Genomic DNA, 27,878 nt, shown 5'->3' with positions numbered 1-27,878 from the left:
TAGAAGGGAAATTAATTTCTGATCAGTATCTCTTCATGACATTTATTTCCCTACCAGAATATTATACATAAAGCAATGAGCAGCTTGTAGTCCCAAACGTTAATGCTCACAACCACAGAGGGAGGCAAACCGCAACCCTGTAGAATGGTAATTGTCTCACCCATATTTTTGTGCCCAAATTACACTCTGTGGAAAAAATAAATCTTTGAATTGTTCGACTAAACAGGAAACATAAAATACTCTCGCAGCATTCAGGGATTCGTATGTCCACTGAAGTAGGTAGGCATTTATGTGAAGTACAACAGTAATGGAAGAGGAGGACTTTCATCTTTCAAAGAGCAGGATTTTTGGCTCCTCACTCAGAATTTGTCGTAACTTAGAAAGCTTTGAAGTTCAAAAGTAAAATCCAAAACTGGCAGAGATTCGGTTTATATAATCAGTAGACATAACGTCTGTGCAAAGAAAGAGTTGAGCTGTCATTGCTGTTAACTACAGCTTCACATTTACCTCTCAGAAAATCCCACTGAAACTAAACCTTACTCCCTGGGGCTGCATGAGAAATTGCCTCTTGACCGCACCATGCACACCTCAGAGATGTCTGCTTGTTCATATTGATTGATTATATATGTAGGATCAGTCCTGGGATAAGATATCTTCTACAGATAACTGCCAGGCTGATAAACTAGATAATGACCCCTTGGTGATATATTTCTGTGTAAGACAGATTGCTCTCATCCACTTTAATACAGACCAAAAGCTTTGAACTTTTTTTTTTTTTTGTGAAGAATTATTCATGTGGATGCTGCCACACATCAGAGCCACAACCTGTCTGAGATTTCAGATCATTGCATAAGGTAGAAACTGAGACTTTCCCTGCTTACCTGTGAGTCAGAATAAAGATATTGTTTTGTTTAAAGGCTTTGAACTTACCCTATTCATTCATTCATTCACTCACTCACTCACTCACTCACTCAGTCACTGCAGAAAGGTGTAGCTCACAGCTGATAATATGATAATTTAATGCATAAATTCGCTCTTAGATTTTAATCTATACTTTGATTTGATGGATTAACATCTTTATAAATCATCACACTTTGCTTATTATTGAACGTGTGCAGTGTTGTTTTAGGATTTATTGTTTTAATCTCCATCAAGTGACAGCGAGAAATAACCACCAACTCTACGCAGATTTGAGCTGCTTATAGATGCTTTTAGCTCATTGTTTTGGCTCACTATCTGCACACGGATTGAATGGTCGAGTCTCACCGCTCTCATTAGGTTGTTTCCTGCTGCTACATCCATGGCAACAAGATGAAGTAAACAAATGGTTGTTGAAGAAAGTCTAACCTTTAGTAAGCTGGAGACCCAGATTTTCTCAGGAGTTGGTAGAGACAAAACCTGAGCTAAAATCTGTGTGGATTTTAGACATGAGTTAGATTTCCAGAAACATAGCTAGTCTAAGGCCAATTTCAAGCATTTGACTGAGTGATAAAGATATAACTGCCTGTGTGTTTTTGATGAAGACACTGCGTGATAGTGACGCCATCAAAGCTGAGACACAAATGTGAAATTGAATAGGATTTAACCACTATTATGCTGTATGGAACAATGTTTTGATGAGCAGATCTTTGAGTTGTTTGTCAGACGCATACGTACTCGCACAAAAACAGGGGTGACCTAATAAACAGTCCTGCTGACATTTTTATACTGTTCTACATACCAACAGTTTGGCGTGGTAATGTGTCAAGAAATGTGGCAATGCAGCAGCAAAAGTTGGTAAAGAAGAAGACTGCTACCACAGATGTAAACAATGTAGGTTTTAACTATTTCTAAAAAAAACATGTTTGTTAAACCTCAAGGGTAAACACAAATAACTGTTTGTTTACAGGAAAAGTCTACAAGGTCAATTTTTTTATGCCTGAAACAGTCCCATGTAATCAAGGCAGTGGTGCTGGCACTCACTCTTCCTGCTGCAGATAACTACTGTATGTCCTGTCCTCTCTCTACTTAGAGCTGGTTTAATAAAGTTGTGTAACCAAATGATCCTCACGAGTTGCTCTGAAATGACCGGGCAACTGCACATCCCTGCTATTAAGAAGCTACTATTTGCCCGGCAGGTAGCCTGAGGCCGAGACTGGATTCATTTTAACAGGATAAGGAAATCTGTGGTAGATTATATGGGGACTTTTGAGGAGCTCAACAGCCAGGATGTAGGCAGTAGCTGCCCTTGATCCTTGTGAGCACAGTTTCATTGGCACATTGCTGCAGGAGGAAATAAAAACAAATAGGAGAGGAAAGCACACGCCGAGGCAGCAGCTGAAAGGCCTTACACTGTTAGTTTCTAGATCTCCGACTGCAATAGGAGGCTGTTTTGCCGCAAATTAACTAGTATGGCAGCAGGCGAGGAAAAACAGCTGTGACGTCTCACCAATGCTAGGATTAAAGCTAAGCTTCTTTGCATGGCTGTATTGGTGCCGTGTGTCCATCCAAGAGTCAAAACAGACACAACACTGAACGACAGCAGCAGTACGTCTGTTTTCACCATTGTAAAAAATAAACAACCTCATAAATCCCCTTGGATTTTGTATTATCATACAAGCTGCACGCCACATTTATTACGGTATATTAGTGTACTATCTCAATTGGTAACCATAGAAATCAGTATGAGGTACAATGCTGGCCTTTCCATCATTTAATATGGAGCACATGACGTCAAAGTGGCAACTGTTTTCCCTCTGAGGGAGTTTTTCCTTTCGTTCAGGGCAGCGTGGGGTCTGCATGGCAGATAACAGGGTGAGTCAGATGCACTATCAAACACCTTAATGAGGAAGTTTATAATGAATGCATAACTTCCCGTGACACAAGAGAGAAAAGCTAATCCTCCTTATCACAACGTTCACAGGAACACAAGAAGAATGGAAACATTCCTCTTCTAATCTGATCTGTTTACAGTCACAATATGAGAAATACACGTCACGTCACACCAACGTCACAATAAAAACCCTGCTGGTTGAGAAATGAGTGTCCTCAGTAAATGCACATTAGACAATACATTACATTAAATTCGTGCTGTGTAGTTTACTGTTTGTGATTTAATGTTGCTGTAGAGGGTTAAAGCAGTAACATTTGTAAGATGATACCTCTGAAGACAAGAGTTTTTCAACTTTTGTTTAGTCAGAAGAAAATCATATCTTATATCATATTTGATATCGTTTAATGTTATATTTACTTTTTATGTCTAAGCTGGTTCCACACCCCTTGAGCCAATTTTTCAGCAAATAAAATAGGTCTGGTGCTGGCAAACAAACGCACCAACTGAGAAACATCATCTTCTACAGACCAAAAAATTACCATGAAAATACTGACAAACAAGATAGACTCTAAAAGGAAAGTTCAACATTTTGGGAAAGTTGTTGAGAAGATTGATACTAATCTCAAGTCTGGTCAACTTCACAGTGACGACAGGACTTCAAGAAGTCAAGGCAGTTGGCTAAGAAAAGGTCCAGCACGTAACAACCCATAAAGTCTCAACTTGAGGTTTTTATGCAGATTAAACAAACAAGATCTAACATGTTAATGAGCTTCAGAGGGTGCTGGAAGGCAGATTTAGAGTCTGGCTAGTGGTTTCCTCCAGTTTCCAGTCTTTATGCTAAGCTAAGCTAACCGGCTGTTGGCTCTGGCTTCATATATACTGTACAGTCACAAGAGTGGTATCAATCTTCTCATTGAACTCTCAGCAAGAAAGTGAATAAGCATATTATGTCCTTTTAATAGGCCACCTCTAGCTGCCCTGTGCTTCTGTGACAACTGAAATTTACTGAAAATGAGCTGCAGAAAACATTAGTTAGGGTGAAACAACAGCTCAGGCCACCATGAATATGATGTCAGACCAAATAATTAAATGAAATGAAGTCATTTCAGTTTATCAGAGTATAAGTGAATAAATGAATGAATGAATGAATGAGTAGTAGTAATAAGGAGGTACTGTAGCTGCAGTACAGATGAGCAAATAAACCAGAAACCTTCAACTCAAACAGCAGAATGACGCCAGCAGAGACAGACCACTTGCCAACAAAACACTGTAGTTTCCATTCAAAAGCATAATTTTTATATTCTGATCATTTTTTTTTACATATACTTGTATTTTGATTATGATTTATTATTGTCACGGTACACACGTAGTTTTTATATTTTTTCTGAAACACTAGCAACACTCCTAACCAGCTACATTACAGTATATTGTTAGATCTGGTTTTCTTGGTGACCTGCAGTAAACATGACCATAAATGTGGGCAGAGACAGTCTGTATACATGAGTCCAGCGTGGCACCTGAACCTGTCTCCGTCTCTCAGTGCTGTCAGAGCTGCTGCCTCAGCAAATGTCTCATATCTTTAACCCTCAGCTCAGCACTGATCTCCTCAGGCCCCAGGCTCAGTCCTGCTGCTGCAGCCCAAACAACTTCTCTCTGTCTCTTTTCACTGACCTTTGCTCTGGTTAGGGTCAGGTGGCAACTTGCAGGGTCATTTGAAATGGTTTGAAACCAACCAGAGAAAAGATTGAGGCGCTTTTGAACTAAACCTGCAACAAGACTTAACCCAACACTGTCATTAACAGAACGTTTGATAACTTACAGGGTTATTTTAACATTCTCTGACCTATCAGCCAGTTTTTAGATCTGGGGAAGGCAGGGTTGTTTGGTCCATTCACCATTTTGGGCGACACTGAAATATCTTGACGAGCGTTTGATCAATTTTTTGGAAATTTTCTTTTTTTTCCTCAGAGGATGAATCCTGATGACTTTGGTGATTGTCTGACTTCTCATGTAGTGCCATCAGCTGGTTGACATTTTTGGTTCAAACTGAACTGTTGGATGAATTGCCATGAAAGTTGGTGCCCACATTCATGCTCCTCTCAGGCGATTACCAATGTAATCACAGATCATCCTGACATTTTTTTCTCTAGCGCCATCATCGGGTCTAAAAATTTTTTCCAATAGGTAGCAAAATATAATTTTTTCTCTGCTTTTCACAACTTGTAACAAGGTTTCCTTTTTTCCTGCTGCTCTTATGAATTATTGCGAAGTGAACATATGTTATCATATATGCTAAATGTGAGCATGTTAGCATTTAGCTCAGAGCACCGCTGTGCCTAAAGCCGCATTCACGTCACTTCATTCAGGCCTTAAGCAGCAGCCGTCCTCCTAGTTGGAGGTCTGAGATATAGGGAATGTCCGAGAGCTGCGACATCTGCCATTTGGTGAAAAGAACTACAGACCCATCACCGGTAGCTACACTTCAATAACAGTCATTATAAGGTAGCAAATTTAAAAAGTAAAGCATATTAAAATGTGGTCCTTTAACTAAATTAATAGTAATGCATTAGTATGGTGCCACAGAGGTGCCACTATAACACCGTGTTTACACAGACAGCATAGCGTGAGCAGCACGTTGGCAGTGCAGCAGAAGCATTTCCTGTACTCTATGTGTGTCTTTACACAGGCACAGTGCTGAGTTGTAGGTCATCTGTGTCTGGCAGCGTTCAGAGCCCAGTGCACAGTCACTTTGATTAGGTGCGTAAAACGCAGGAAAATATAAGTAGAATAATATGTCTAATTTTTTTTATCAATGCTCAAAAACTACAATAATATGACAACTATGTCTAAGCTAATGGTAGTCTTACGAACTAAAGATTCTGTTTGTTTGATGAGTCACTTCTAGAGTAGCCAAGAGAGGCTAACAGGAGCAGGCAGGGAAGCCCGCTCCACAGCTCAGTTTTAGGACGTGGACCTGTGCTAAATTTGCAGGTTTGGGTTTCACTGGGATCTTGTGGAGGGATCTCACCCCGCTGACCAGCCTCTGCTTCCTGTTTGCACTAATAAGACCCTGGGGGCTCATTGGCTGAGCTCAGTGCAGCAGCACATTGGTGTGGTGCTAATCACCAGTGACCCACATGACACCGTAAACCTTATAGATCTGTCAGCACGCTGCGTTCTCAGATTACACTCGGCAGCTTGCCAGTCATGCTGATTTTGTTTCTCATATTGGCAACAATGGAAGCTCAACTCTCAGCTATTCACATTATTCCTCAGCGTTATAGACGTAAATCCATACTCTGTCCTCTTTATACTGTACTGTTATTTTGATGACAGCATTAGCTACTGAGCTTAAAATAACATTATGCTTCAAAGGTCACCTGTTGAATCCTGCATGTGAAGGAGTGCCATTTGTCAGACAGTGAGCTGTGTGTGTGTCTGTGTGTGTGTGTGTGTGCGTGCGTGCTTGCGTGCGTGCGTGCGTGCGTGCGTACATGCGTGCGTGCGTGCGTGTGTTGCACTGAAGCAGCTGTACCTGCATTGTTTTAGACCTTTGGACCCTATACGTGATAAACAAGACAAAATGTAGTATACTGTATGGCTGGACTGCATATGGTCAATGTGCAAAATTGAGGATGTAGTAGAAAACTGTTGTGGAACTGCTGTAAACAACTGACATCATTGTGTGTTCTCTCCTACTCTCTGCTCGTATATACAGTATTTTATTACAGCTGAATTCACAATAAAGCTGTTCTCATTTAAATCTTTTCCTGTTTCTGTTGTCAGACGATGGAACAAGTATGAAATAGTGACTGAAACGTGGCCTATTAAGACAATATGTTAACTTCCAAGCCATTTCCAAGCTGCTGCTCTGCACTGCTAAAATCCTGATTTTATAGCCACGATGTCATCTGACAAAATCACCAAACACATAAATTAAAGACAAAAACAGTGCAACAGAATACCTGTCTTATTTTGACTCTCACACAGAGCATAGCCTGCATCTGTGATCCACTACTGTTTTCAACTACTCTAAAACTCTATTTACCTCAACTGCAGATTATTATATTAGTTTCTAATTATTATCATAGGTAGCTCTTTATTTGTATTATTATTCCCTCTGTTTGATATGTATAATTGATCATAGTGGTATTTTAAGACACACAAAACATATGATGACCTTATAAAATCTGATGCATTGTTATTGATAGATTTATGGATTTTTACCACTTGCTGATGAAACTAGACGGTATGTCAATCTGGAAGAAGAGAAGGAGATTTGTTCAATGTGCTGCCTGAATGATAGAATATGAGTTCCATTTTTTCGTCTATTGTCATTTGTACTGGGAACTTTGCAGTACGTTGTTTAGTAAGATCAAAACAGACATTGACTTCTGTTTTTTTTTTTTGGTGAGCTGTTCATTTGGATTTTTTCTTACATATTTAATGTGTCATTTGGAAGAATATACTAATACTTATCACTTATAATGTTGTAACTTTTTTGCTTGTTTGTTCTTTATTTTATTGTAACATATCAGTTTCTTGTAATGTGGAATAGGCCAGATGTTTGTAATGACACAGAGATAGAAATGCAAGTAAGTAACTATATAGATTAAACTATCCAAAAATATATATTGTATGTATTATATATATATAAGATGTTTTAACTAGCTTCAGCTCTGTCAACTAAAACAGTATGATGGTACTTACACATTAATCAGTATTGTTTCAGTATTGTTGTACTGCTGCTTTTACTTTAGTAAAGTATCAGAATATTCCCTCCATCACTGTACAGGGAATAATGAATGAGAGTGTTTGCAGACACACCAGATATCAGTATTTGGGACACTAACAATGAACAGTGACATGACAAACTACTAGGATGATACCAAAGCAGTGCCACTTACAAATAACCCACATTTCTTATTCCACTGTGTCTGCACCGATCAAGAAATCCAGTTTAGTAAAGGCATTACTAAAAGTATGAACAGTTTGAACAGCTTTATGGCCTTGTATTTATTTCTTTAGCAGTGGCTTCAGAGGTGAAGTCACAGAGGTCCATTTAATCTGGATCCAGGCTCTAGTAGGGCACAGTGTGCAGGACACTGTGTGCGTTATTGTTATTCGCTGCACACCGTTACATAATACGCAGTCTTCAGAATATTGTGTAATGTTTGGAGATAAGAGTAGAGAAAAGTATGCAAGAACAAAACACAGTTACAGTATGTTCATGCACTGTACAAACTGTGCAGCAAATTGTTTGGAAATGGTGTCACATTCTTAGTTCTCTAGTAAAATGCATGACATTAGCAGGAAAGAAGGAGTCGTCTCGAATGGTAAAATGTATGAGGCCCGTTTTAGAAAAACTAACATTACCCAGTGCAACTCAAGCCATGTGGTGTATGTTCTTCATAAATGAATCAACTGTCTTCTTCTCTGCTGCTCTTGAACGCTTGTTACACAACTCAGCTGACAAGTCTCTGATCCTCGTAAACATGCAGTAGTTATGCAAAAACAAGCTGACAGGAGTAAACGCTGCTGTCAAAAATAGTTCAGAATGGCTTCTAAAAAGACCTGCATCCACTCGTTCACAGCCCAGAACGATAACGTCTCTGAACACTACTTCCTCCAGTCCTGAGCGCCAGGATCCGGCTCAGGTTTCTGAGGCCTCAGCTCAGCTGCTGGTTTCACACTCCTGTGACAGTAGCGGAGGTCTCTAGAGAGGAGAGGTGAAAGGGTAATTTGATCCCACCTGCTGACACAGCCTCACAGTAACTGGGGATACAACTAATTCTGTTTGACAGACATAAATTGTGTCATTGACACAACCAATTTGAATAATTCATGACCTGAGACAACTCCCTGTACTATCACTTTGCAGCAAACGGTCAGTGGGTGAGGTCTGTGGGGACGCTGTACTTACTTCTGTCTGACTAAGTTTCAGATCTTTGTTTTGTTGAGCTCATTAAACTGTCAGGATCCTTCTCACAGATTAAAGTCACTTTATTTTGTGGCAGAGTCATTTGGGTTTTATTATAGTTAACAACAACTAATATCGTATGCATGTTTAAACAGCATGTTTTTTCCTGTATTTTCCAGTCATCTTGTTAGAAGCTGTTGAAGACTACTTCAAAATGAGCTTTTTGCAAACGTAGTCATGCAACAGTCCTGCTTTCCGTCCCTCTCTCACACCTTTGGAATCAGCCTCCACAGAGCAACTGATAATAGACCATTGTGTACTATGTGGTCACAGGAGACAGATGATTGAAAACCAAATTAACTTTCCTTCTGAGTGACTCTTGAGTAAGATGAAGCCATCAACGGTTCACAGGCTCATACCAGTCTCAAATTCTTGTCTGCTTAAATGAGCCGGTCACTCAGACGTCTTTAAATGTGTTGCTTTTAAGGTGTGTGAGCTGTTGGATGCAGTGAAATTTAATCTATACAGAGAACAGCTGTCAAAGCTCGTGAAAAAAAACACTATATCATTAAGAACACTGTTAATCTATAGTTTGAACTGTGTATCATGATTTCACAATTTTTTGTATTTATGTTCAAGTGTGTTTGCGTGCGTTTGACCAATACCTGTGGCAGAGGCAGTGACACAAAAAACCTCAAGTATTCATTGGTGCTGTGGGATAAAAATGTTTGTGTTAGTCATTGGAGTTGTCTGACGGTAGAGCTTCAACTCCAGATCACACTGGAAACTCATCTGTTCAGCTGACTCATCACTTCGAGGAACTCAACCTCCTCGAGGTGCTCTTAGTTTTTGATAAAACACGGTTAACTGTGAGACGTTGCAGATGTTTGGAAATGAGAGCTAACATCGAATAATGGTGGATGTAAGTTCAACTTGACATATAAAATGTGTTCTTGATAATAATATATTATAATAATATATACACGCTAATAGTCAATGTGGGTCATTGTATCCACTGTGTGTAGAAGACAAGTTAATCAAAGATAGTTGTGCATTATTCCAAACATGTTCGAATATGTCAGTATGTTTACACTCACACTCAAACTGTCAAACTGTTTGACTTTAAAAATAATGAAAAGCAAATGAATCTAGCAAAACTTAAGATAGTAATGTCTAGTTACAGATAGTCTCTGGACACTTGGATATTTCTTGTATTTGATCAGTATTAAGACTGTCATTGTTTGCGGTTTGTTTTATTCATGACATGGATTCAACCACACCAAGACAGCTTGTTCCATATTACAATCGATGTCAGAGAGAAATGGTTACAAATGTTGTAAACCAGTTGTAAAATGGTTCAGAAGCGGGAGGAGCAGTAATGTAACACATGTTTGGAGAGCAGCAGCAGCAGTAGAGCGTGAGGAGGAGCAGCACAGAGCACTTTGAGTTTGTGGGATGGCAGTGTTTTGCTGGCAGTGACGGATCATATCAGTGTTGTGTTGATCAAAGCAGAGTTTGTTGTCTAATGTAAGTCCAAGATATGACAGCCACGCTCAATATCTCTGTTGTTGTGTTTACTGGCAGTAGGCAACCACGGAGACAAAAGCACCAAAATAATAATATTTGACTTATCGTGAAAGTTGATTATTTTATTTTTGTAAATGACAAATGGTCCAAACTAAACGGTGAGTTTGGTTTTGATATATTACCGTAGTGCTTCTGGTGTCCCACACAATGAACTGGCGCTCTTGGAGGGGAAAATAAAAATTTAAACAGAACTATCACTATCAAACTATTTTACATTATACTTTTTATAACAGTATAAATTCAGTATACTAAACTCTGTCCTGTATTTTGAACATGACTATCAAATGACATGCATTAGCTAAAGAGCTTTGGGTTTCGTGTGAAGGATATTGACTAGCTTGTTTCTGCTCTTCTTGAAGCTGACACTTATCACTTGAAAACAGATTGATTTCCTGATTGATTTAAAGAGCCTTTAAAAGATCAGTGTGTTCTTTGGAGGATTTTAGAAGACATCTGCAGTAACTTTTAGATAAAGTACTCCTAAGCTCTTTTACTGCTCGCCCTGTAATGATATTGATTATGTCTGTGTTTGTTTTTGTGTTTGTTTATGTGCAGAGAGCCTGATATTCCAGCCTGGGCTCCTTTACTCTACCAGCTACAGCTGCTGGACATTAGAGAGAAACCAGACCCATTAACTCTGCCCATCGCAGACCGCATCCGCATCGGCAACCAGAAACGAGAGCGAGGAAACTTTCATTTCCAGAGAGAAGAATACAGCATGGCTGCCAGAGCCTATTGTATGGCTCTGGATGTGCTAACAACACGCAGCCAAGGTAACCCAGTATCAAAACCTGAATTTATTCATAGAAAATATTTCCATACTGTCGACTCTATGAGGAATGTGTCATAGTAGTTGATGTGAGCATTATCTGCGCAGGAAAAGGTGAAAATGGAAGTACAGCACAGATAAATGTGTGTGGGCACACACACACACACACACACACACACAAACATAAAACACAGTGTTTGATAGACCTCAGACACACTTCCACATCAATCTGAGCCCAGAATGACATAACAGCTCAGTCCTCCCCTCCAGTCTGCCGTCACACTAATCGCACCATCACGATGCAGAACCACATCCATCTGAGCCGAGGGCCACGATAAATGTTTTCTGCTTAATTCTTTTGCATAATCAAAGCTAATCAACTTTCATATCATTTCCACCTTCTTAATCACTTTAATCATTGACGAGGCAGGGTGGGCCCGAGAGGAAAATGTGACTGAACAAGTCAGTGAGGAGAAAAACATGAACTGCCTTATAATGTGTCAATGATGGTGGATCAGTGAGTGGAATCACCGTGGCACTGAAGAGAGGAGTTTATCAGGGCATCGAGATCACCTAATTAGTGGATGAGAAGACGACCGGAAAAAAATAATAATTAAGAAGCAGAGACACCAACATGTGAACTCCTTTTGAGTCATTCTGGGCCTATCAGACTTAATTTACAAATACAATTCTTGGCATGAGCGGATTATAAATCACTCTAATCGATGAAGTAGTAACCACATGCAGCTAAACATGAATTCTCATTCAACATTTTGTGCAGGTTTTTAACAAGAATTTTACAAATATCTGTCTTGATGGAAGTAAATAAATGAAATTGAGTAGGGATTAAGAAGAGACAGAAACAAAGAAAGAGAAAGAAGAAAGAAACTTGTTTTTTTACCATGTGGAAAGTTTTAGAAATATCGCGTGCGTGGAGTTTCAGTTTTAAGTAACTAAAGTTCTAAATACATTTAAATAATATTAAGGAATCATTAATTGAATAATAAATAAACATAAAAAAATCCAATAGTGACATTCAGAGAATTAAAACTGTAATTTTGTCGGATAAATCACATGACATCCCAAATGTTTTTTTTTTTTTCACTGTTTTTGTATTGTTATATGCTAAAGAGAGGCAGCATATTCAGTAAGAAATCTGTAGACTTGGAGTTTAAAGCTGCACTAATCAATATTTTTATATTTTAAAAATGGTCATGAGTAATGATGAGCTCACGACTCTGCACCCCCCCCCCAGTTCTACTTGGCTTGTCCACATTTTTAAGATGTTTTTTTTCTGGCTCTCAACTCAGCTGAAAACATCTGCTGTTGCTGCAGCTGGAAACGAGGTTGATGAGACTGAACCAAATCAGCAAAGAATTCAATTCAGTTTTATTTATTTAGCAAAAATCATATCATATGTTATCTTGAGGCACTTTACAGAGTAAGGTTAAGACCTTAAACTATTATAAAGAGAAACCCAACATGAGCAAGCAGTTGGTGCCAGTGGAGAGGGCAGGCGGCTGGCTATCTTCCTCGACAGGTCGGGTTGAGAGAGGGGAAATGGGGGAGAGAGTGGAGAGATCAGGAAGAGCTGTATATACCTGTGTATTCAAGTTTATTAAAATTTAAATATGAGGCGAACAGACACATAAACTCCAAAACTTTTGGATGTGTGTGTGATAATATGTAAGTGTTATGTTTTCCTGTTGTTCTGCTGCCCCCACGTGACAAAAAAAAAATCACTCGATACCACTTTAAAGACTCCAAGTTGGGACAGCATCTTTAGTGGAATCTGCTTTTGGAATTCAACAGTAAATCTGAGAAATGAAGTGTAATAAAAAAAGATGTGAACCCATGCAGATGTTGTCCCTGAGCTGCTAATATTTATTACCCATCACGGTCAGGGCCAAGAATAAAAGTGCTCCGTACTTGGCTCAACACTGTATTCATCTGGACATGTATGGGTCTAATGATGAAACCATTCAGTTGTTACAGCAGGGACAGTAATATAATACTTAACTGAATAAAAAAACAGAAGGTGAGCTCTCCTTATAATGACACCCGATGGGAGTTTCTCCTTGGAAATCCAACTATTTTATTTAAACTCCTCTCAGATTAGATAGCTAATCTGTTTCTCACCTTTTTTCGTGGCTATTTTGTGGTTAGATGTCCACAGCGCATCATATGTGAACAGCTGTGTGTCTCTGTCTCTGACAGATGGTAGCAATGGCGGCGTGGAGGCAGAGGAGGAAGAGGTGCAAGACTACCGGGTGAAGTGTTTGAACAACCTGGCCACCTCTCAGCTCAAACTGGAGCAGTACGACGAGGCGCTGCACACCAGCCGCGACGTTCTGACCCTCGAGCAGAACAACGTCAAGGCCCTTTTCAGGGCGGGAAAGGTGAGGCCCCATCCTGTGGTGTTATTACTGAGAGACAACATGGAGCATCTCATTTGATCTTTATCACTCCATAAATGATTATTGCAGGGAGAGTTCCTGGAAGGAAGAGGAATTTGTTTAATATGTGATTATATTTAATTATTTTTGAGGAAAAAATTGCAGCTACATTATTGCTGTCTGTTCTCTGCCTGTTTTGATTTATGGGTCCTCTAGCACTGCTCACACTGTGGGTTTTCTAATCTCTTTCAGCTCCTGTCAGACAAGGGTGAATACAAAGAGGCGATGGAGGTGCTAAAAAAGGCCTTGAAACTGGAGCCGGCCACCAAGGTGAGATTATGTGGGTGAGCAGGTTTATCCCACTCGCCATGCTTCTTCCACGTGTGCCTGACAATCCCATCCATCTCTCATATATACTAATATATATATATATATATATACACACACACACACACATAAAGGAAAGGTCATTCTAAAATTAGGCCATCATTATCTGAATCTACCAATCAATACAAATAAAAAATGGCTGATTAAATCTGTGCTTTCAAATATTTTACAGTAAATGGTTCAGAGTAAACAACAAACCAGCAAATATAAAATGATAAAACATCACTTAATTTAATATATTTCAACATGTAGTTAGTAGCTGCTTCATATTGTAATGTAGGCATTTAAAAGATGTTAAAACAATCATTATAGGAATCATTAAAGTTAAAATTATAATTCATCCTGAGGGAGTCATGAATGTCTGAATCAAATTTCATGGCAGCTGATCTTATAGTTGTTGAGGCATTTCACTTAAAACCAGAAATGCTAACAACAACAACAAATGCCAATGGTTGCACTAGAGGAAAAGTCAGGGGATCAACAAAGTCAGCAGGCTTCATCCTCTGGGGATCATGAATGTCTGCACAAAATTTCATAGCAATCCATCCAACAGTTGTTGAGTTGAATGACAGAATTTACTATAAAGCCATGCTGCTTAACGTGGTGAAAAAACAATGAACAAACATTGAGAAAAACTAAACCAAATAGTCATTCAGTTCAAGTCAGTTAACACACTGTGTGTGATTCAGATCATCAGCTGCAGTTCTGATCAAATCTCAATCTGGAACTTCAATTTAAGTGAGTGAAGTTGAGGTTCCACCTAATTGGGCTCACAATATTCACAGTTCCTCTCATCGTCATCCACACCCTTACATCTTACAACTGCTTGTTTTCATTGGACCTTGTCAGTTAACACAAAGCAGTTATGGGAAACTGTGGCCACCACATCCTCATCTCGAAGAAAAACCCCCTCATATTCAGTATGAAAGTTTTGAGTTTAAAGAGACAGTTGTTCACACATTAGCCTGAAGAAAAGAAATCCCGCTCAACTACTTTCTGTACTTATGAAGGCCTGTTCCGTCTTGTTTGTGTGGTTCGTCTAATCTGCCAAATCCTCCACAGAGGATCTGGCAAACTTCACATCTGGCAGTCTACAGATGTGACCACACTGCTGAGAGTTGTCCAGCAAACCTGGTAAAAATAACACACGCATGAGCTGAATATTGTCACTGTGAGGCCATGCACTGTAAAAGTAGTACGGGGAAGGTAAGAAAGAGACTTACTTGGTCTTTCAAGCCACAGTACAGACTTTCCACACTGTGTAATTAAGATAACTGGTCAGGAGAACTGTTCACAACCAAAATGAACAATAATCCCAGCCGGTGGGCTCTATTTTAGTTCACTTTTTTGACACACTGCAAGCTGAGTTTGAATAAGTAAGTGCGAAGAATCCATTTCTATCAGCTGTTTACAACAACACACTGCTCCCAGTATTACAATGACCTGACCTATAGGGCACACTGCCACACATATGACAGATCCCGTCTAGACAAAACGAAAATATCTGCTGCTTTGGTAATTACACCCTTGTCTCTATGCTGGATAAAATACTTCGGAGAAGCCTGATTTAGCTGCTCTGTGAGAAAGTTATTGTACTGCAGTCTGTAGATGATCACTAAAAAGACAAAGCACATGTAGTTACAAGCTGCAGACGCTTTCCATGACAATCTCTTAAGAGTAATCTAATGAAAGCATTTACAAAATATGATACGAAGTCCTTTGAATAGACACTTGGAATGTGCCTTTTAAAAAGGAAAATAAAAAATTAACATTATGATGATCCTTTGTATCATTGGTCATTAAGGCTTTCTAAAGCTTTGCTTTTCAGACCTCTGCTCTCACCTGCTGGACATTTCTAATACTGCAACTTTTCCTGCTCCTCAAGATTAAAACAGCTTCATGTCTCCTTGTCAACATTAGATCTACACAAAGCTGCTTTTTTTTTTTTTTTAACAATATGCTTTAGGGTGTTTCTCTCCCTTTCTCTTCAGGCGATCCACGTTGAGTTATCTAAACTCGTCAAAAGGCAATCAGGAGGCAAAGAAACCAAGGAATGGAAAGCCAAACCTGCAGAGGTGCTTGGAGACAATATCGCACCTTTTCTGATTCCTTCGAAGAAGAAACCATCTGTAAGCCAAAACAGAAATGTCACCAGTACTGTAAATGTTTTTTTCTGAAATAGAACAGACTGGATTTTGACTGTTCCTGTTGTGTCTTTGCTGTGGTGTTGTAGGGAATTTCCTGGAAGTTTATACTCGGAGCTCTGGTGGTGGCCTTGGGAAGCTTAGTGACGTCAGTGATTCTGACTGCAAGACACTGAAGTCTTCTGCTGGTTGCACTTTGAACATCATCATCATCGCCATCACTGTCATCTGAAGGAGTAGAGTTTGGTCTCCAGGCCTGTTTAGTCATTACATTTGAAGAGTTTTCTACAGTAAAGGTGTGAGAAGGTACGCACCGCAGCAGCACCACAGCCTGAACTTGTATTTATGTGAGTTTCACATGGTAGAAAAATGAATCCTCACTGAAAAGTGTGCAGTATTTATGAAAATGAGAATAGTGCAGCATTGGGTGATTTCACAATAGCAGCAGAGATTTTTGCTAATCGATTCAACAGAAGTTTCTTACGGTCATCTTTCCAGTTATATCTGTTTTATTTGGAAACGGGATTACATTTCTTTTTGTCATAAAAAATAGGTCCTGGAAAATGTCCTGGTATCACAGATACTCAAATAAAAAAATTCTGTGGAACTTTTGTAAAGTCTGTAACTAAACCACAAAAAGTAATTTTAGTAAATGAGTAACAACAACACAAATCTGAAATTCTGCTTCAGCAATTAAAAGTGTTAAAACTGCACTGTAATGTCTCTTACACTGATGCTTAAAATAAAATGTTTCAAATTTGTATCTGGTCTTTTTCTCTTGATTTTTCAAGAACCAATTACATCTGTCACAGAAGTTTGATCTCAAAGGATTAAAGTGCATCAATTTAAGTAGATCTGCTTATTGTTTAATTCTGAAAAAAAAAATATATATATTTATCATAAAATGACTTATAAAAAGGATTGTTAGCATGATTACATTATGTACATGTGCAATTTTTAAGTAATAGAAACCTTCATTTTGATCAGAGAAATAACATTTATGAAAAAATATTTAAAGCTTGAGATTTAAATATTATAAAGGTTAAAACATGTAAGAAAATTAGGTCCTTCATCACAAAATAAAAATCACTTGTCCTTCATTGTTCCATGGTATCTACTGATATCTACAGTCGGCAGCAGTTGTTAAGAGTCTTCTTCGGGTCGGTTGGACTCAGTCTGACCTGAGAATCTGACTGCCGCCTCAGTTTGACATTTTTCTTTACTTCTCTGTGGAAAATGGAAAAAAGGCTGAGTGTTGCCATGGTTTGTGAAGGAAAAACACTTTAAACTCTAACTCTCTCTCTCTGGCCTCCTACCTCGCTAGATGAAGCACAGCCTCGACAACGTTGGTTCCTTCTTTGGCACTCGTTTCGCAGAACAAGGCGCCGTATGCCTACGAGCAGAGCATCGACATACCTGAGTGCAGTCAGTTTGTTTAGACGCCTGGGAGGCCAGGCGTCTGTATAAACATTTTTCCATCAGGTGGAATGAAAAGTTACACACCTTGGCCAACTTCTCTCCATGCAAACTGCTCACACAGCTTCCCTCTGCGAGCTGCTCTCGGAGGTCCACCTTGTTTCCAATAACACACATGGGGATTTTCTCATCCGTTGAATCCTGTAAAAAAACAAAGCACATTTTGAAATATATCCTCATTCATTCACTATGTGTCAGTCAGCATTTCCACAGTTACCTGAATCTGATCCACCCACGCTCTGATGTTGAGGAAGCTGCTTTCTGAAGTAACATCGTAGAGCAGCAGGACGCCATGAGCTTTACGGAAATAAGATCTGGCAATACTCCGGAACCTAAAGTATAAAGAAATACAAACCTATTTTTAGTCTAGAGCGATTTCTATTCTGCAGTTACATATTGACACATTTTTAATTGACAACACCACGATTTCCCTTGTGCTACTTCCTTGAGAAACACTGAGCCAGCGCAGTACCTCTCCTGCCCAGCTGTGTCCCATATCTGCAGGTTCGTCTTCTCTCCATCCACGAGCATCCTCTTCATTTGGAAGTCAACTCCTGAGAACCAAAAAGCAGATTTACAAAGTCTGAAATCAAGAATGCGTCAGGGGTTTATCAAATGTGACATGTTTGCTGTGGCACCCACCCAGCGTTGTCTGAATGTCTCCTCTGAACTCGTTGAGCGTCAGTCTCAGCATGAAACTGGACTTTCCAGCTCCGGCATCTCCAGCTAAAACCAGACGGTACATCGGAGCGGGCTCCTCACCTTCTTCTATATCTGCTTCTAATGGCTGTGTAAATGAACAAAAGATAACAGACTTAAATTCATGATTTTTATTATTTTATCATTAGTGTTAGTATTTTAGTATTTGCCAGAGTGTGAAAGTTGATTCTTGACTTTGGAAATTGTAGTTTGACAAAAAAAAGAAAAAGATAATGAATTATCAAGATAATGAATTATGTTATCTTGGTAAAATTTTATTGAAAAATTACTTGGTTGAAATGTCACGCTTTTTTACATATTACTATGTACCTGTAATTTTACAGCATTTCAATTACTATATTTCAAAATGCAGTTAGTAGCTGCTTAACACTGAAATATAGTCATTTAAATGCATACATGTCTAAAAGTTTTGAACTGTAGTTTATGTCAAAAGTTTACCTCTATTTTTCCAGTTTTTACTAAAAATTTACATTTACTTATGTAATGTCTCAGTGTACTCTGAAATTAAAACATGGAACAATTAAATAACAATTTTTTAAAAAGGAATCATGGAATCTTAAATCCTAAATTTAATCTAAATTTTGACTTGTTCAGCAACTGAACACATTTGTGGTGTTTGTTACATAAATTCCCACAAACTTGTAGGTTGCTTTGTTTTCACTTTCTGTCCAGTTCATCCTAAACCAGCTCCATGGGGTTTAACTCTGGAGACTGTGGTGGCCTTGCATCGTGTGAAGCCACCGTCTGGTTCTTTACTTCTGATGTTTTGGCTCATTATTTTGACGTAGGATAAACCCCTGACTAACCGGTCTGTCTTCCTTTGTTACTGGCCTTTCTCTCACCACTCTGACAGCAATATACAAAACTACTTCCTGATGCACAGAATTGTCCTAATGGTGCATCAGAGGGTGTGGTAACACAGTTTGTTCCAACACGGCCTTTGTACAGACAGAGGGTTTGTAAGTCAACAACCGTTGGGTCATCTGTGGGAATTGTTTGCATTAACTTTCTTGGCTTCATTTACTTTCCCTTTTGGTGACTAAAACTTTCGACCGAGGCTAAATCATTTTACCTTTGTGGAAAATGCAGACAAACGTCTGCGTAGGGATGATGCGATGGAGCTCGCCCTGCTGGGAGCCACCGACACTGCAGCCTCTGATTTGACTTCTGATATCTGTGACAGACGAGTCGTGGGAGCTCAGCAGCGTATTGACATTTTGTGACCTATTTGAACCAAATGTGTGTTCTGACCTCCACATCAGACGGGACATAGGAGTAACTGTGGTGCACCGTTTCCACCGAGCCTCTGCTGTCCTCACTGTCATAATCACTGGCTGAGCTCTCAACTGTGTCCATCGGCAGAGAGACTCCACTGTCCAGGTACTTATCAGCCCAGGAAGCAACATGAGAGTACGTTGTTTTGCTGGGATCCAGCTCTGAGCTGCACCAAAGCACCGACAGACACACCGGCTTTAGCTGTGACAATTTAGTTAACTGAGATTTATCCACTAATTGAAAGTATGTTAAAAAAAAAAAAACAACTTGATATACCTGCTGTGGTTGAGTGTGCTCTGTCGGAGGGGTTTCATCCTTCGGGCTGGGATTTCATTTTGGGGAGACAGCTGTTGAGCAGATTAGCAATGTCAGGGAGGAAATTTTTACACTTGAACTAGTGAAAACAATTTACTGTCAGCTTCTATCTGATGTAGTGCCAGTGGGTGTGAGGAAATGTGTCATCAGCAAATGAGAGACTTACCCTTCTTTTAGCTGCAACCACTTCACTGGCCAAGGCAGAGCGAAGCCCGTCGTTACTGTCATACAGCTTTTTATTCATTTCCCTAATGAGGACAAGGAAATGCAAGACAGTCAGATTTACTTTCATACAACAGTTGTCTAGTAAACAAGTTGTAGTGGCAATTCAAGGGCTGAGTATAGTATAAAGTACAGCATAGGATAAAAGTATTCAGAAGTCAAATTCAGAACTTCATTGTTTTACTATGTACAGAGTATAACCCACACGTCTTTCTTCTGGTAATAGGTTATAGGGTTGGTTCACACAAATAAAACTATAGAAATATTTAGCATTTATAATCTTTATAATTATTATTTAAACATTTAATAAATCATTTATGATCCATTACAACGTAGTTTTACAGAGATACAGTGCAAGGCCATTATAATTTCTCCTAAATGAAGACATTGTATATTATTACAACTGTCCTCATCTGTTTATACACCAGCCTCCAGTTATGGTGCTCATGGAACTAATTATAGTCGGTGATATACAACTACATTACAGTGTGTTATTAACCATTAATCATACATTCATATAGAGCTTATAAAAGGTGAAATGGGGGGGAGTTGAGATAAAAGTGTTGCTGAAAACAGTTCACAATAGGGTCTGTGGACATTCTCTCTCAAGAGACATATTGCTGATGTGGCTTTTAAATGCAACTTTCAGGGCAATTTTCCACTTTTAATGAACCCCATAAGCAAATTTCAGCCCACCTCCATGGTATTTTGGTGGGAGCAGAAATCTCAGAGACGTCTCTTTAAAACTTGAGCAATTAAAACTCAAACTCTGTGCCTGGTTAGATGCCACTAGAGGTCAGTGAGAAAATGTGTTTTTGATGGACCAAACCTTCAAATCCAAAAGTGTGGCAATTATTAACTTTTAATAGTTTCTGAAAAAAAGTTGACAGTTTGAAAACCAAGTCTAGGTCCTTAGCATTGCTTGAAACTTCCTCATCTCTGCATTCTTGATTAAGACACCAAAAAAAAAAAAAAAAAAAAAAGATTTACTAAATATATAATAATATCCAAACTAGACAGCTTTATCATGTCAAAGACAGACTTACTGCAGGATCTGAATCTGACTGGAGTACGACTGGTATTCCATAACCATCATCTTCAAATCATCAGTTTCTCTGTAAAAACATACACGCACATTATTGGATGCCGGGTCATATATTGTGTACATCAGACATGAGCTGAGCTTGATGTTAGCACAGTGCGTCACCTTTCATGTTGAGCTTTCTGATCTGCATACATGTTCTTCAGCTTGTCCAGCTCCGAGTGCAACATGGCGATGTTCGTCTGGGCTTGTAACAGAGAGGCCCGCAGCTGCTCGTTTTCCTGTGAGGAGATTTAATGAATATCTGGGATGTTCTATACAGCATACATGTAATTTATTCATCTAATCCCATCACTTCCAACATGACTTACCTGTGAGAGATCACTGATTTGTCTGTTCAGTCTGACCACCTCCTCCTTTGAATGGTTAAATTCAGAGTCCTCTTGGCTCTTGAGAAGAGACATTTACATTACAAGTATTGTGTTAAACAGTTTTAGATGCTGATAAGGACAGTGGAGCCACAGTGGACGAATTTCCAGACCTGCAGTTCCATGTATTGGCAAGCAAAAATATCAATTATACCCCAAGACATACGTATGGACGTTTGGGGCCAATATTTGAGAGTTTGAAAAAAAATCTCATAACAATATATTAGCTAACAGTCTTATTTTATTTTATTTTTTCACACATGAACACAAACCATCGTTTTGATAAGGATCCCTAAAATGCAGAGTGCAGACGCAGAATTTGGTCAAGAGGGGTCACTGGAGACACATTGGAAATGTATTTGAATCTGAGGTGGATCTTGACACATTGCAGATATACTGTTTGTGGATGAAAGATATTAGGTCTTAATAGGTCTTTAAATGTGCTGTTTCATGGGTAACCTAAAAGAAAATAAAAAATTTTGAAAACACTTCCTCCTCTGTGCAGCGGGGGTTCTCTCAGGAATGAAGGCAGGGCTGCACATACAGGAGCTTTCATGTCGTCTTTCAGGTGCAGTGGCTTTCTTCTCTCTTTCTCATGTTGTAAGAAAACATTAAACCATCTTCGTACAATCTGTTTACCACGGAAATACAAAGTAATTGCACATTTGTGTGGCGAACGCTACCTTTAGCAGTCTGTCCACAGTTGCATGCAGGTCTGCAACCTCATTCTCATGCTTCCTTTGCATGGAGGCCATGATTCCATCCATTCTCTTACGCTCCTACAAACATGAAACCAAAGCAGTTAAGAGGCCGGCTCAGGCCTTGAAGAGCGGCTTTCATCTGTCTTTACAGAGGCTCTTTGTGAGGAGACATGTAACCTGCTGCTGTGCGCTGCACCACAAATATGCAGGTAGCTCACAAGAACCAACAAGAAATGTGTAGAAAAGCTCACTTCACCATGGAATAAAAATACTTTCTTTTAGTCCATTTCTCTGTCCACTGTTTATTGATTAAATGCAGCTGCGTATAACAGCCAATTCATCTGGTATGATACATTTTACTTGGACTTTTTTTTTTATAAACAGAGTGAATCACAGGAGCAATAGTCCACAATAAATGCTGCAGGTATCCCACTCACCTCATCTCTCACCCTCTCCTCTGCTCTGACAAGTTGTTGCTGTATATCGTCCTCCAGTTCTGCCAGCTGACTGTTGTTCATCTCCTCAGCTCTGTGTGAACAGAAATATACATTCAAGTTGATGCAGGCAGCCTCACCGCTGCTGACTCAAAGCAGATTCTTCAACAGCAGTCCTAGAGATTAATATAGTGGGTATTAAAGCAAGAATCCATTCACCCACTATCTGGATGTCAATTGTACCTGACTGATTTGACTGAAAACGTGCTGCAGTTGTGACTGCTCTGCTCTCGTCAGACAACACAAGAACCAACCAGTGTCGAGGGAGGGACAGACAGACTTTGAAAAGCAGATTCCACAGGCACGATAAACTTTTTGAGTGGAATTTCTCAATAAAAGATCTCACAAGTTTTATTTTAGTTTAAGTTTTATGTTAAAAATTTAAAGGTCTGTTTATTTCAGCTGATAGTGGAAACAAAGGTAGAATAGATGGGAATATTCAGGTTGTAAAGTGAGTAAAAGAACAGGCAGGGGCAGAACATTTAAGTCTTCCTACTTCCTTGAATAAGGAATGTCCCCTTTCTCATGCCTTGTACTTAGTGAACCACAGAAAGAGCTTCGACACTAAACAAAAACAGCTTAGACAATTCAACAGTTAATTCAAGGTAAAACGTGAGGGATCACTTCACAGATTTAAAAGGAAATTATCAAAAGCTTTTACAATACAAAGTACAGTATTTACTGTTCCTGTTGTCCAGCTTGAATATCAGCAACTATTGTGAAACATCTTAAATTGACAATATTATCTGCTGTCTACTGCTCACAACACCAGAGTGACCTCATGACAATATTAAAAATATTGCATCTATAATATGAAGACACTGTGATACAATAAACGTAATAATCTTTTTATACTAAACAAGTGAGTAATACAAGACTTTTTTGACTAATCATTTAGGACATTATTTGATAATAATGATAATATGATAATTTTATACCAGGGACAAACAATGTGGTAGTGGACTTCCTCTTATGCATACCATTTATACTGGCCTACCAACAGCATTAATTTCTGTCTATGTCTGTGTCAGCATAGTGACTAGCTAGCCCGCTAACTGCTGCCTGAATGGTACAACACATAGCGTTGCTCATAGTGCCAAAATTAGGCTAACACCCAACTCATTACAGCTGAGGACACCTTTTCTCTGCAGTAGGTGGACTTTTACTGATTTTTCATCCCCATGGTTTACAGCCACAAGAGGGCAGCCGGTCACCACAACTGTGTAGTCAAAACAAATCTACAGTTTCGCTTCTGTAAGGGTGATCATGGCTGTTCAATAAATTTTGCAAACCATCGTCATCATTTACACCTATGTGATTTTACTTATTGTTTAAATAAAGCCACATTCTTTCATCACCATTATTTCTTTCTAGTTCACAGGTCAGATGTTTCCGAAGTGTAAAAGGCTCCACAAAAGGAAAACTGTGACATTTGTTCTCACCTCTTCAAACTGGTCTCCAGCTGTTCACACTCCAGTCTGGTGTCCAGGCTCTGACTGATCAGAGAGTGGATGATTTCCTCATACTGCTGCAGCAGAGTCATGTTTGCAGAGGAATGAATGGCCTGGTAAAGATCAGCTAGCTGCTCCCTGAGACTACAGGAGGAGGAGAACAAATAGTTACCAACAGAAATGAACAGGTCAGTGCTGTTTTCTCAGAGTCATACTCCAACCAAAATCTATTTTTCTGGTATCAAATACTCACCTATTGTCCATCTTTATGCTCACTCGCTATGTTTGAAATACTCAGGTTTTCACCACATGTAATTAACACTATGAAAACAATGTATGTCAGTTAAAAGGTCATGTAGATGAAACAAAAAAAAAAAAAAAAAAAGAGTCCACTTACAAGCCTTTTTACTGGGTTTTAATTCGCATCCCACAGTCCTCTCTGTGCAGTGAGGATTGCTCAGTTGTAAGGCCTAAGCAAACTAAGTCACCGCAGTACTCAGGCTGATTAACTGTGTCTCAGGGACAGTGATGAGCAGCACTGAGGCTCCACAGGGGACTGTTCTGGCTCTGCTCCTGTTTACCCTGTATAATATGGCCTTTAAATACAACTCTGAGTCCTGACACATCCAGAAATACTCGGATGACACAGCTATTGTGGCGCATATCAGAAACGGGCAGGACGAGGAGTACAGGGATCTGACGATGGACTTCAGTGAATGGAGCGACAAGAACTGCCTCCTTCTGAACACCTCCAAGACCAAGGAGATGGTCATGGACTTTCGGAGGTCTAGGCCCACCCTTCAGCCAGTCAACATTCAAGTGAAGGACATTGAGGTGGTGCACACTTATAAATACCTAGGTGTGCACCTGGACAGTAAACTGGACTGGTCCCTGAACATGGATACCATCTACCCGAAGTGGCAGAGCCAGCTCTTTTTCCTCAGGAGACTCAGGTCCTTTTAACGTCTGCAGTGAAATGCTGCATGTGTTTTATCAGTCGGTGGTGGCCAGTGTACTTTTTCATGCTGCAGTCTGCTGGTGCAGCAGCTTGTCAGACATTAACACAAGGAGACTGGACAAGCTGGTCAAAAAGGTTGTGCTTGGCAGGAGTCGAGGACTGTTGTGGAGAGACGCATGCAATTTAAGATGGTGCCGTCTTAGACAACACCAACCATCCTCTCCACAACATTCTGGCAGGACAGAGAAGCAGCTACAGGTGCAGCAAACATCTCATCTCGCTACATTGCAGAACATGGAGGTTCAGCAGATCCTTTGTTCTTACTGCCATCATTCTATACAACAACTCAGCAAAAGGATGTGGACTAATTTAATTATCACTATTTATTTATTATTTCCAGTGAGCTACTGGACACATGAATTTTCTCTAGGGGATGAGTAAAATATATATCAATCTATACCATGACATTTTCATGTCTTACTATGACCTTTTAATGCCTTACTGTACTATACCTGTTTTGTCTTATTTTACTATGACTTTTTATGCCTTACTATACTATTACTTTTTATGCCTTATTGTACTGTGACGTTTTACCTTAGCCTCTTTTACATCCCGTTTAAAGACATATTTTTATGGGTGTGCTTTTTTGGGCCTGGGGCCTAATCTACTAATGTTTTATATGTATCATTATATTAAGTCATGATCCTGTTTCTCATCGATTCATTATTTTAGACTGTTTTATCTCATTTTTCCTGAACCTCATTGTCACTTTTCTCTGCCCCCAGTGTTGTAAAACTCTTAAAATTGTTTTTATGATTGATTTTTTAGTGTTCATCCTCAATTTTATCTTGTCTTGTAAAGCACTTTGTAACTGTGTTTTGAAAGGTGCTATATAAATAAAGCTGATTATTATTTTTTTTATGCCTTACTATACTATGAAATCTTTATGCCTTAACTATGATTTTTTTCCCCTTACTATACTATGACCTTTTAATGCCTTACTCAACTATGACATTTTTATGCTGTTCTATACTATGACTTATGACATGTTTATGATATATTTGTCCCTATATAAAGAGTGATGTTCCCATATGTGTCATCTACAAGAGGATATATTATTATGACATAAATCATCTGGATATATGAAGATATAAGTTCATAACATATGAATTACTCTGGGTAAAATGCAACTTCATTAAAATAACATGCTTATTAAAATTCTATGTTTGTATATGATTTTCTTAATAATTTCTTATTAAATTTAACCATACATGTCTATCTTTTATATTTACATATATAATAAACATATACTGACCAACTTTGGGATAGATATATATTTATCTAGCATATGTCTATAACATAAACCTATAATATAAACAGACATACTAAAATACATATATTAGCTAGACATATATGTCAATATATAATGTTCCAAGTACTTACAGGTTTAACTTTTTTTTTTTTTTTTTTTTTAAACATATGTAGGCTTTACTGCATATACATATATGATTTTACTTTATATGTAAACCCTTCATATATTTCATATATACAAATACAAAAACACATGTACACATATTACATTTGTGTATGGGTAATGGTATTTCTGAATGCAAATTCAGATCTTATATGTTAATAAACCGTTTGGTTAACGACATTAAAAAGTCAATCTCTTTTTTTGGAGGGGTGGCAGGGTTGTTGCGTCCCTACCAATGTTGAGACCAAACCTATGCCCTTGGCCAAATTGAATTCTAAGGGCCCCATAAAGGCTTGGGCCGGCTCTGCTCAGTTGTCATGGAGATGGCACACATATGACCACCTGTTGATTACGTGACAACAAGCTAATTAATTCCACCAGCTGAGAGAAATTAGACCGTAGGATCCGACTGAATGTTCAGAAAAACGCTTGTAACAGGGTCTCGAGTTAAAATATGTTTTTGTCATTATTTATTAGTGACAGTAATAGGCTAACATGTATGCCTACGTGTAATTAAAAAAAAAAGTACGGAGAGGAAAGCCGGATGTGATTTTTACCTTTCAGACAGGAGAGACTCCGAGTCTATTCTGCCCACGAACTCTTCCCACGAACAGCCTTGGTTTTGGGGCGACCCAGCGCCAAAAGACGCCAGGTCCAGAGTCTCTGAAACTTCATGAAACCTGGACGAAAACTTGCTGTAGTCAATGTATCCGTCTTCGTCCGCGTCGAACTTGTCGAACAGAGTTTTGATCTCGGTTTCGGGGACGTTCAGCTCCCGGCAAACAACCGTGAAGTCCTCGTACTCGATCTTCCCGGACTTGTTCACATCACAAGCAGAAAACAGTCTCCGAAGACTGGGTCGGTCCATGGCCAGGAATTGAAACACATACAAAGATTGTAAAATGTGAAGTTAAAATTTAACACCGCTTCTCTTTGTTACTGGCCTCGGTAACTACTCTCAATTAAGGTCTCCGAAGGACCAAAGAGCCACTCATTGGTCTAGATCTCCATGTAGGCGGGTATCATCTGAATCAATGGACCCGATGCGCCACTTCCAGGTACCTGTCGACCCGCTACTGCTGCTGCAGTGAGCTAAGTTTCCAATTACTTGGCTTCTTCCTCACGTAGCTGTCATCCATGTGTGCAATGGAGCTGTAATACAATAGAAACGGAGCAAATACGCAGGTGCTTGCCTCTATTTGCCTTTCAGGTGTGTAGTGTATGTGAGAGTTTTTATCAGACACTCCTCTTTGTTCTTCGGGATTTGCAGTATGTTTCTCACCCCACCCTTAAGAGATTAAAACTGA

General features: G+C 39.2%; 2 protein-coding genes across 3 annotated transcripts in view; one reads left to right on the top strand and one right to left on the bottom strand.

Moving 5' to 3' along the window:
* The window catches only part of LOC111228362 (peptidyl-prolyl cis-trans isomerase FKBP8-like), a 32,096-nt gene extending 15,320 nt beyond the window's left edge, over positions 1-16,776 (top strand). For both annotated transcript variants that reach the window (XM_022754185.1, XM_022754184.1), the window contains 5 exons: positions 10,875-11,092; positions 13,306-13,487; positions 13,737-13,814; positions 15,863-16,000; positions 16,105-16,776. In XM_022754185.1, coding sequence (XP_022609906.1) covers positions 10,875-11,092; positions 13,306-13,487; positions 13,737-13,814; positions 15,863-16,000; positions 16,105-16,191 — 703 coding nt within the window. In that variant the 3' untranslated portion in view covers positions 16,192-16,776. The remainder of the gene's footprint in view (positions 1-10,874; positions 11,093-13,305; positions 13,488-13,736; positions 13,815-15,862; positions 16,001-16,104) is intronic.
* Positions 16,777-16,868: 92 nt separating this feature from the next.
* On the bottom strand, positions 16,869-27,439 carry LOC111228360 (ras and EF-hand domain-containing protein-like). Its single transcript, XM_022754181.1, has 17 exons — positions 27,129-27,439; positions 24,131-24,283; positions 22,632-22,722; positions 22,177-22,272; positions 21,437-21,514; positions 21,231-21,346; positions 21,070-21,138; positions 19,968-20,049; positions 19,763-19,833; positions 19,463-19,652; positions 19,284-19,385; positions 18,134-18,278; positions 17,964-18,045; positions 17,709-17,823; positions 17,519-17,632; positions 17,332-17,408; positions 16,869-17,242 (listed from the first exon to the last, which is right to left on the bottom strand). Exons 1-17 carry the CDS (start codon positions 27,437-27,439, stop codon positions 17,140-17,142), a joined length of 1,995 nt encoding a protein of 664 aa, XP_022609902.1. The 3' UTR covers positions 16,869-17,139.
* Positions 27,440-27,878: the final 439 nt, after the last annotated feature.

This window comes from Seriola dumerili, unplaced genomic scaffold, assembly GCF_002260705.1.
Source record: "Seriola dumerili isolate Sdu_G_001 unplaced genomic scaffold, Sdu_1.0 BDQW01000219.1, whole genome shotgun sequence".
Taxonomy (NCBI): domain Eukaryota; kingdom Metazoa; phylum Chordata; class Actinopteri; order Carangiformes; family Carangidae; genus Seriola; species Seriola dumerili.
This window is presented reverse-complemented; position numbering and strand designations above follow the sequence as displayed.

Coding starts and splice junctions, on each gene's coding strand:
- LOC111228360 (XM_022754181.1), bottom strand. CDS start 27,439: ATGGACCGACCCAGTCTTCGGAGACTGTTTTCTGCTTGTGATGTGAAC. Junction 19,834..19,967: donor TGGTTGCAGCTAAAAGAAGG/GTAAGTCTCTCA, acceptor TCTGCTCAACAG/CTGTCTCCCCAAAATGAAAT. Junction 17,824..17,963: donor GACACAGCTGGGCAGGAGAG/GTACTGCGCTGG, acceptor TTTATACTTTAG/GTTCCGGAGTATTGCCAGAT.